General features: G+C 48.9%; 1 protein-coding gene across 2 annotated transcripts in view; it reads left to right on the top strand.

The window, feature by feature from the left end:
* The first annotated feature begins 4,673 nt into the window (after positions 1–4,673).
* Positions 4,674–10,798, top strand: part of COL24A1 (collagen type XXIV alpha 1 chain) — a 400,055-nt gene continuing 393,930 nt past the window's right edge. For both annotated transcript variants that reach the window (XM_075557916.1, XM_075557926.1), the window contains exon 1: positions 4,674–4,888. In XM_075557916.1, the coding sequence (XP_075414031.1) occupies positions 4,833–4,888 (56 nt within the window). In that variant the 5' untranslated portion in view covers positions 4,674–4,832. The remainder of the gene's footprint in view (positions 4,889–10,798) is intronic.

The raw sequence follows: 10,798 nt of genomic DNA, 5'->3' as shown, positions 1-10,798 counted from the left end.
TGGTACAGATAGGAACTGGAAACACAGGGCATCCAGGGTGGATGATCCCTTCAGGACCAATGGTGTGAGTGGCAATACTTGGAGGGTGGAGGGAGGGTGTGTTGGAAAAGGGGACCCGATTACAAGGATCTACATGTGACCTCCTCCTTGGGGAATGGACAAAAAAAGTGGGTGAAGGGAGACATTGGGCAGGGCAAGATATGACAAAATAATAATTTATAAATTATCAAGGATTCATGAGGGAGAGGGGAGCAGGGAGGGAGGGGCCAAATGAGGAGCTGATGCCAGGGGCTTAAGTGGAGAGCAAATGTTTTGAGAATGATGAGAGCAATGAATGTACAGATGTGCTTTACACAATTGATGTCTGTATGGATTGTGATAAGAGTTGTAAGAGCCCCTAATAAAATGATTAGAGAGAGAGAGAGAGAGAGAGAGAGAGACCATTCCCTTGAGAAGAACATAATAGTTTGCAAAATCGTGGGTCAACAAAAAAGAAAAGGCCCTGGACAAACAGAGGAGGTCCCTGGACAAGATGGCTTGACACAGTGGCTGCAGCAATAGGCTTGAACATAAGAGAAATTGTGACGATGGCCAGGACCTGGCAATGTTTTGCTTTGTTGTACACAGGGTCTTGAGGGTCAGAACTGATTGGATAGCACCTAACAACAAGCTTTGGTTGTTGGTGCACATCTGAATAGCAGTTGTATTGATTGGGTTCCTTGTACGGTGAAAGATCATCCCAACACAGACAGCACTGCACTTCAAGATGGATCTTGAAATGTCCTTCCTCACCATGGTTGGAACCCATTCCTCTTCGTTTTGTCATTGCTGACATTGTAAACCATGTGACTCTCCCATTCAAAATGGCCAACATCAGTCCATTTCAGCCCACTAATGCCAAGGATATTCGTTGATCTTTATGAGTTCCCTTTCATTATGATAACTTCCAACTTTCATCCTTGATACATACCAAGTTCCAATTATTAATATATGTTTGCAGCTGTTTGTTCTTATTTTCAGTCATGCCTCATCAGCAAACGAAGACCCCAAAAGCTTTACTTTATAGTAAGGCTTATCAATTTATTTGGGGAAAAGTGACATAGGAGAGCAAGTCAAAAGTATTGTTACAACATCACAAAATTTTTAATAAACAAAAAAATCAAGATGTGAAACTATTGTTTCTCAACATATGCTCTAAGTCTATAGACTCTGAGTGAGTGTTTCCATCTCCCTGTCCCTGCAGAATTCTGTGCTCTTTGATTTCCACCACATCAAAAGGGCTGTCTGGGCATCTTCAAGGGACTCCAGTGACATTTCTTTAAATGTTCTTTGATATGGGGAAACAGAAAAGAAAGTCTGACTATCCAACATCAGGATTTTAGAATGGAGATGGAAGAATTTCCCAACAGAATTCGGTGAGGATGGCTCTTGCTCTCCTTGAAAAGCAAATGCATTGCTGTGATAGAGGAGAGAACACAAGCTCCTGGCGTTTATCTCACAGATTCGACTTTCTTAACATTGTTTTCTAATAAGTCCCCGTGGTCATCTTGCATCCTTTGAGAAAATCTATTATGATTACCCACACCAAAAACCAACCTACCAATTAACCAAAATCAATCACTGTTATCTTCGACCGGAATTAAATTGGTTCTGCACATCCCCTCAGAAGCCATTGATTGGATTGGTCCTTCATTTTGAAGGCACTGAAGAGACTAAGACATATTAATAATTACTGGGAGAACTTGTCTTCAGCCATGAATGGACTGCCCCAAACAAAAAGCGAAAGAACGCACTGCTATCCGCGGCTCAGATTCATAAGGACCCTATAGGACAAGGTAGAGTTGCCCCTGTGGGCTGCGGAGACTGTAACTATTTACTAGAATAGGAAGCCCGGTCTTTCTCTGTTGGAGCCACTGGTGGGTTGTGGTTTCAAACTACTGACCTTGCAGTTAGCAGCCCAATGCATAACCACTACTCCACCAATACCTCTTTTTACTGATTGCCAATACATGTTTAAACATGTTTTGTTTGGAATCAATGAATGCATGCATAAACTGGAAACTAAGCAATATTACTCTTTTGAATTTCCCTCATATCAGAAATGTCCAAATTAAGGATTCTAGCAAAACAACCAATGTTCTTCAAAGGTGTCAAGGTCATGAAAATAAAATAGCAGGCATTCACAAATTGGAGGCGACAAACAGAAGCCTTCTTGGCATGGTGGGCTATATGTTAGGTTACTAACCTCAAGGCCTTTGGTTCAAACCTCATCAGTTACTCCATAGGAGATACATGAGGTTGTCTGCTCCTATGAAGATTTACAGTCTCAAACCCATGAGGGAAGTCCTAGTGTGCCCTATGGGTTTGCTCGGAGTCAGAATTGACTGGCTGACAGTGAGTTTGGTTTTTAAAATCAACTTCTGTGTTAATGAATTAACTAAACAATGTGTAAGGTTCTGGATTAATTCCTGGACCAGAGAAAGGATGAAAATGGGCAAACTAACCAAATTTGCATGAAATGTATAGGTTAGTTAACAGTATTGAATTACTGTTAGTTTCCTGGCTTTGTTCACTGTACTCCAGTAGTCCTGTAAGAGGCTACTGTTGTGGAAAATAGGTAAAAGGTGTACTGGCAACGGTTTTTGCAACTTTTCTGTACTTCTGAAATTGTTTCAGAATAAAAAAATCGATGCTTGAAGAGAGAAATGAATTGAAGTCTAGATTCCTGGAGACAAGAATTACCAAGCAGGAGTGCCACCTCAATAATCTTCCGCTCATCCACATGCTCCCTCGGGCCCCTGGAGCATCTTTTCAGCATTGTTGTAGGGTCAGCAGCTGGGGTGATGCTCACAACAAACAAGGAAATGTTTCTTGGATAAGTAATAGCCCAGAGGCCGACAGCAACCATTTTCAGCAGACATGTTAAGGAATACGTTGGATACTAAGGGGTCCTGGCAACTGGTTAAAGGCTAGGTTGCTAACTGAAAGGCCAGTGGGTACATAGGAAATAAGACCCGACAATCTCCTATGGTAAAGATTAAACCAAAACCCAAACCCAGGTCATGTGAACTTACAGTGACCCTTTATAGGCTCTCCATGGCAGCACATCTTTCTGGGAGCACTTGGTCTCCTCTTTCTCCCACACAGCGGTTGGCAGGTGTGAACCCAGGATCTTCCGGTTGACAGCCCAAAGCTGACTCACAGTGCCCCAGGACTCCTTCCTGTAAAGATTATAGTCTGGGGGACCTGTGGGGGAGCAGCTCTACTCTGTCCTTTAAGGCCGTTAAGTATGAGAATTGGCTAAGTGATTTATTTTAGGTACTAAAAATATTGCAGTGAAGGAGATAATGGGTCTCAGGACACTTGGAGAAATTCACTCCACTCAGTCACTCAGTCACTCGCTCACTCACTCATTCACTCACTCACTGTCATGACCCTACAGAAGAGGGTAGAACTGCCCCTGTGGGGTTCTGAGACTAACTTTCCTGGAGTAGAAAGCCTTGTCCTTCTTCCTATTCTTATTAATAAGGAAAATAAAATCATAGCTTCATGTCCTTGTTTTGTGCGCAAAGTTTTGACAGTGGCCTTTTTCAGTGTGAAAAGGTGGTGGGGAGTGTATACAGGAAAGAAGTTTGTTACCAAGATTTCTATTCCATATGGAGATTGGTGTGTTAGGACGCTCTTGAAACGCGTTGTTGGAGACCTGCACGGTCCACTTGGCCAAGCGGGAGACCCACAAAAGCCAGTTGCCGCAGGAAAAAGAGGGAAGAAGCAGTAGCAGACGGGGGTGGGGTGGGGGAGCGTGAACAGAAGGAGAATAGCAGTCCTTTCTTATACTAGCAGGAGGGGCCACAAGCGGTAGGTCGGAGGGGAGCCAAAGTCTTCCCCGGATTGAGCAGCGTTTCAAGTAGCTAGGGATAGGAGATAGAAGAGGGGAAATTGAGTACACCCAAGGGGATAACTTTACATTGTGGAGGGATGGTGCACGGGCTCAATGAGCAAGAAAGGATACTCTATGCACAAGTTTCCAAGAGTTAGTAGAAGAGCCCCGCGTGGGAAGAGGGAGCTTGGGGCGGTGTCCAGGCGTGGCTGGCCCAGCCCAGTCGGGTAGGGCTAGTTAGCGGGGCGCCCGGACCGTGGCTGGGCCGAGGTTGGGGAAGGTTTCAGGGCGAAGGGGGAGGTGTGCAGTGTGTTTGGTGATGTCACTGCAAGGCAGCGAGCGGTGAAATTTAACACCGGCCGGATTTGCTTGGCTCCTCTTCTTCCAGGGGAAGAGCGGCGGCAGTCCACCCGGGGCGTCTGCAGTTGCCACCGGTCCCCTCGCACCAACTCCATTTCAGAAGTGGGTGTGTGTGCTGGTCTGACAAATGTTCGGGCGAGGGTTGTGCTCACGGACTCCCCCCTCCGCCCCCTTGCAGGCTCCTTCCTTCTCCCCACTCCCATTCTCCTCCCAGGCCCCAAGCCCAGGACTCCGCTGGAGTCAGAGTCGCCTTTGCACCGCAAGCGAACTCAGGGCTGCACTCGCCGCGGAGCCCCCGCAGCGCCGGCGCCCCACCGCCTCCAAGTGAGGTCTTTCTTCTCGCCCTCCCTCCTGGGGGGCGCTCCCCACCGGCCCTCCCTTCCCGAGCTAGGGCGCTAGGAAGACTCACCCATCGCCCCTTTGGGTGCTCACCCCCCACCCAGTCGTTGTTTTTCCTTGCTCATAGCGGTTTGGGAACATCGTTTTCATCTGGTTTTTTCTCCCTTTTCATGGACAGTATCTGCACCTTTAGCAGTTCGGAGTTGGCTTCTGGTTTCCATTAGCGCTTCGCTGCACGGACAAATGCATACAAATGCATTTAGGAGCCCACAGAACAAGGCATGGAAAGGTCTCCCCCGCGGCAAAAACGTAAGTAGCCCACCGGCCCCGGCGCGCGCTGGGGTCCCCGCAGCGTCGCACCCGCCACTCTGGGCATTTGGCGTCTGGGTATCCAGGGTCTGCCTTGGCACTTTTCTCTCCGGAGTCGGGAGCGGGAGAGCTGCGGTGGCAACCTCCCCTCGGCTTCCTTCCCAGTTTGTAAACTCTCTTGTTTAAAAGAAAACTGCCCCCCCCCCCCAGTTTCTGGGCCCCGCGGGTCTCCCGGTTTACGCAAACACAAGGCTGCTGGCTCCGGGCCGAGGTCTCCCGACCCAGCCAGCAAGCTGGCCTCCGGCGCCCTCCGTGGGCTCCAGGTCCCGCCGCCCTGCGCCCGCCTCTCCTTCCCCTCCTGCCTGCGGTGCTCCTCGGGGCTTCTGCGCTCGGGGTCCCCTGGGCGTGCTGGGGGACAGACTGGACCTCGGGGCACAGTTGCCGGGCGGGAGGAGGGCTGCAGGACCTTTGACATTTGATCGCTGGTAGACTTCCGAGGACGGGAGGCCCTCGCCTCTGTCACTTGGAGGCTGCGCTCCGCCGCGGGTTCGCCGGGATCCCCCAGCTGCCTTGGGGTCTCGGCGACGGCCACTGGGCTGCCCCAGAGGAGGAAGAACAGGCTGCGGGGCAGGGCCGCTCCTCCCAGACCCGCCGCCCGGACTCCTGGTCGGGGGCTGAACCTGCCCGGCTTCCCGGCGCGCACCAGGCAGCGCGCGCGGGCGGCGGGTGCGCAGTCTTGGCCCGCAGCCCGCTCCTCCTGGAAGAGGTCAGCGGGTTACCCAAGTTTGCCTCTGGCTCCATGGGCGCGAGAGGCGACCCCGGCCGCGGTCTCTTCTGCCCGGAGCTGGCCCCGGGGACAGCGGGCAGGGCCGCTGGTGTCGGCCGGGGGCCGGCGGGGATGGGTGGGGGGCGGGGAAGCCAGCCTGGTGGCTGTTTGGAGGAACACGTGCTTGCCCGGCTCCCTCTCTCCTCCGATCTCGAATCGATTCTCGCCGGGCCGGGGCACCTCTGGAAGCACCCCACCGCGAGGGATCGGGGAGGGGCAACACTGTAACAGACGCGCTTCCACGGAAGCCAGCGCCGGGCGCTTGGTTTGATATCACTAGCACAGCCTCAGGGCACCCTGGCGCCCCCCTCCAATCCCGCCGGGGGTCAGCCCTGGAGGCTGCCTTCCCAAGGTCGCTCCAGCCGGACGCACTGGGGTCCCCGGGAGCAGCGTCCCGCCACTCTTCGAGCTGGGGTTGGGGTGAGAGGTGCGCGTGGGGACCGGTCTGTGTGGACCGGCTCCAAGGAGCCCGGCTGGAGGCCGCCAGCAGAGGCTGCTTCTTCCAGCTGATCCAAAAGCCGCGTCTAAAATCCTGAGGAAACTCCGCCTAGTGCAGCCGCCACCTCCTTCCGCGCCTCCGCGCGGCCCTTGGGGCTTTTCCGTGGCCACAGTGCGCCGCTACCCGTCTGTCTCCCTGGCCCTGGCGACAGACAGCGCAGATGAAAGCAGATCTTCTGCTCCTGGCCGCTGTCCGGGCTGGGTGACGCTGCCTCCCAGACGCTCGCACAGAAGGCCCTGCATAAATTCTTGGGCAGTTTGGGGTTAGTAAATTGGCTCCAGATGAGTGAGAGGGGGAGGGAACAGAGACATTTAGGAAAAGATTACACGGAGGAACTTCTGTGAGAAAATTATACTACGTGGAATCGGGGAAACACCCTTGAGGGAGAAGTGGGAGGATATCTGGTGGATGGGGGACCTTGGGCAAAGGCACTATGGCCCTCGAAGGTCTCCTGTCTAGAGACGTTGCAGACTTCCCCTGGGACAACCGACTTGTGGTAGTATGAAAGCCATGGAAGGTGGGCTGCAAAGAAAGAAGGCAGTTCATGTGACCTCAGATTGTGGTCCTCTCAGCTGGAACCACACACACACACACACACACACACACACACACACACGCCAAGGAGTGGTGGTGGTGGTGAAGGTAGCTCCTATTGGACCAAGTAAAAGGTTTCTTGGCTGGGCAGTGGGGGGTGCAGACAAATGCAGAAGAATGCACAGTTCTTCAGTTTGTAAAGCCTCCCTGGGACTAGAAAGAAGCAGCTGATTAAATGATGATAATGTCAGGCCACTGAATTAAACCTCAGCATCCCGAATAAAACCCCTGAGGTTTGAATTTTCCACCATCCTTTTGTGGTGACATTTTGGAAGACCAGGAACAGCTTTTAAAAATCATAGTTCAGATTAGTCACCCCAAAACATTGACTGTTCTAAAACTCTTAAGGACATTTTATTTCATGGGGCTTCTTTTAAATAGATTACCTACTGTGAATCTGTTAAATTAATGACAGGAACCTAAAACCCCAAAGTCAGTAATAGATACATTGGTTAGTAGACTGTTAGTGAATCACCCAGTAGTTTATCTATCTATCTATCTATTTATTTTCTTCTTAAATGGCATAGTTTATTCAATATTTTTCAAAGATATAAATTCTTTGTTTTTCCTTTTTAAAAATCATTTTATTGAGGCTCACACAACTCTTATCAGAATCCATACATACATCAATTGTGTAAAGCACATTTGCACATTCATTGCCCTCAACCTTCTCAATACATTTTCAATTAAGCTCTTGGCATCAGCTCCTCATTTTCTCTCTCCTGTCCTGCTACCCCCTCCCTCACAACCCCCTGATAATTTACAAATAACTATTTTGTCATATCTTACACTGTTCAATGTCTCCCTTCACCCACTTTTCTGTTGTCCATCCTCCAGGGAAGAGGTTATATGTAGATCCTTGTAATCAGTTAGCCCTTTTTATCTCACTCTCCCTCCACCCTCCTAGCCACTCTCAGCACTAGTCCTGAAGGGATCATCTGTCCTGGATCCCCTGTGTTCCCAGTTCCTATCTGTACCAGTGTCCATCCTCTGGTCTAGCCAGATTTATAAGGTAGGATTGGAATCATGATACTGGGTGGGGGGTGGGAGGCGGGGGGGAGAGAAAGCATACAGGAACTAGAGGAAAGTTGCATGCCCCATCGCTGCTATACTGCACCCTGACTGGCTAGTCTCCTCCCCATGACCCTTCTGTAAGGGGATGTCCAGTTGCCTACAGAAGGGTTTTGGATCCCCAATCTGCACTCCTCCTCATTCACAATGATTTGATTTTTTGTTCTTTGATGCCTGATACCTGATCCCTTTGACTCCTCCTGATCACACAGGTTGGTGTGCTTCTTTCATGTGGGCTTTGTTATTTCAAAGCTACATGGCTGCTTGTTTACCTTCAAGCCTTTAAGATCCCAGACATTATATCTTTTGATAACCGGGCACCATCAGCTTTCTTCACCACATTTGCTTATGCACCCATTTGTTTTCAGTGATCATGTTGGGAAGGTGAGTCTCAAGGAATGCCGATTTAATAGAACAAAGTGTTCTTGCATTGAGGGGGTACTTGAGTGGAAGCCCAAAGTCCATCCACTACCCCAATACTAAACCTATAAATATATGCACATAGATCTATTTCCCCATCCCTATAAATAAATATATTTACATATGTACATGCCTCTATTCAGACCTCTATAAATGCCCTTTTCCTCCTAGCTCTCTCCTCCATTTCTTTTTATTTTCTCTTGTCCCACTATCATGCTCAGCCTTCATTTTTGTTAGTTATTCCTCTCAGTTACATTACCCTTGGTCACAAGCTTCCAGGCCTTCTACACCCTCCTCACCACTGATTTGGATCACTTGTTGTTCCCTTGTCCCTGGGTTTGTTAACACCACTTCCTTTCCCCCAACATCCCACTTCCCATGTCCCCATGAACTGTTGGTCCTGTTGTTTTCTCCTCCAGATTGTTCATCCAGCCTATTTTATTTAGACAGACCTGTGGAGATAATAACATGCACAAAAACAAGACAGAGCAAAACAAAGTAACAAAAGAAAACAAAACAATAACAACAAAAAGCCAATGACCAAAAAAATAAACAATACCACCAACGAAAAAGAAAAGCCTATAGTTAGTTCAAGGACTGTTTGTTGGCCTTTAGGAAACTTTTCTGATGGGACACCAAGCTCTGGCCCTAATGTCTACTTTTGGTATTCCCTGGGGACTTCGTTGCTCTGTTCCCCATGCTTTTCTGTTGCACACCCTTAGTGTTTTGCCTGGCTCTGGTGGGATCAGATCAGGTGTAATTACCACACTGTGTCTCCATTGTTGTCCCCTTTAGGGGCCTCTGAGGGATGTTGGGTCTGATAGTGGGGCCAGCCATATGGTCCTCTCTGTACATTGGCTGCTCTGAGTGGGCATATCATCCTCAAGGCTTGGTGGGCCAGATTGTGCTCCACTCTCTCTTCCTCCCCCTTCATTTGTTCCCCTGTTCTCTGATCAGACATGTCACTCTCCCTGAGCTGCAGCTTCAGTGCTGCCCTCTAAAATAAATTATTCTGCGGGGAGGGGCAGGTGTCCACTTGGTTGGGATTGGGGCCGGCCCTTCAGCCCTCTCCACACCAGGTAGGTTAGTAACGCAATTGAATGGGTTCTACTACAGCCAAATGAAAAGGACAGGAAAGGGAACAAAAACAGTGTCTCTATAAAGAGCTCTATTCCATCTGGCCTGTCATATTTTTTTAGTTGCTTAGTTATATTTGTAGTTCAAATGAATATTTAAAATAAACATTTTATTCAGGAAGAAGAAATGGAGTTTTTGGAGTTGTTGCCTAGGCATTTTGTTTGATAAATTGTAAAGTTGCTGGCGAAAAAAAAATTGTATTACAGAATCGAAATAGTTGCACTAGTTTCCTTCCTTTGCCTTGAAATTATGACAATTTAGAATTTATAGCTAAGTGAAAAGTAAAAACCATTTGATTTTCAATCTCATAAAGGACATTTTGCCGTTCATTCACCAGTACCATTAATTCACAGATTTATCCAACAAGCATTTTCGAAGCTCGGCTTATGCACCTGGCATAGTTCTAGGCAGTGATGATACTGTGGGGAGCAGGGCAGGGACCTGTAGCTACTCTCTCAGTGGAACTAGTCTGGTACAAGAAAGAAAAACGAAACAGACAAGGCCAGCAAAATCCGAAGCGAGTGTCCACAGAAGGCCCTTAGGTGGGTGAGGAATGTGGACTAGGAGAAGGGAATGACGTCCAGGGGAGTGAACCTCTCCAGACAGAGGGAACCGTGAAGTCCATGGTGCAGAGCTGAGGAAGCACAGTGCATTTGAGGTCTTAAAAGAATGGGTTTGCAGCACGTGTTTTGGCCGTGGAGAGGCGGGAGCTGAGATAAAGAAGCGGATTGTCAGACTTTTTAAGCAGTTATTTTCTTCCGCCAAAAGGAGGACTTGAATTGTCCTGATTTTGACTAAGTGTGCAGGTGGACTATGCTTGAGTTATATTTATTGAAAATCAGGACTGCCCGGTTACGTAATTGACTAGAGATGAGCTGGTCCCCTTCAGTTACCAACCTCACTGCCATCCAGTCAATGCCGACTCACAGCGACCATAGACATGCCAGGAGATTTGGTAGGCTAGAGGGTATAAGTTGAACTCGCCTGATGAGTAAGCTTGGACTGTTACCAGCAAGGTCAGTGGTTCAAACCCATCAGCCACTCTTGGGAGAAAAGGTGAGGCTCTCCGCACTCATCACTGCACCCTCTGGGAAACCCTACAGAGGGTCTCTGGATCAGAATTGCCTAGGCGGCGTGGCTTTGGGTGGCTGTTTTGGGTTCTGGCTTTGTGGTTCTGTGAAAGAAAGGGCTTGGTTATCTAGTCCAATAAAGATGAAAAGAAACCCCCATAGAATATTTCTTCTCAGTAACCAGAGGAAGACGCTCTCAACAATGGTATTACGAGGATATACAAATTTCGGTATAGTTTACCTTTCCTTCTAGGGACTAGCCTCTAAGACAATTTGATGGTCTGAAGTCTTTC

This window comes from Tenrec ecaudatus, chromosome 1, assembly GCF_050624435.1.
Source record: "Tenrec ecaudatus isolate mTenEca1 chromosome 1, mTenEca1.hap1, whole genome shotgun sequence".
NCBI classification, from domain to species: domain Eukaryota; kingdom Metazoa; phylum Chordata; class Mammalia; order Afrosoricida; family Tenrecidae; genus Tenrec; species Tenrec ecaudatus.
This window is presented reverse-complemented; position numbering and strand designations above follow the sequence as displayed.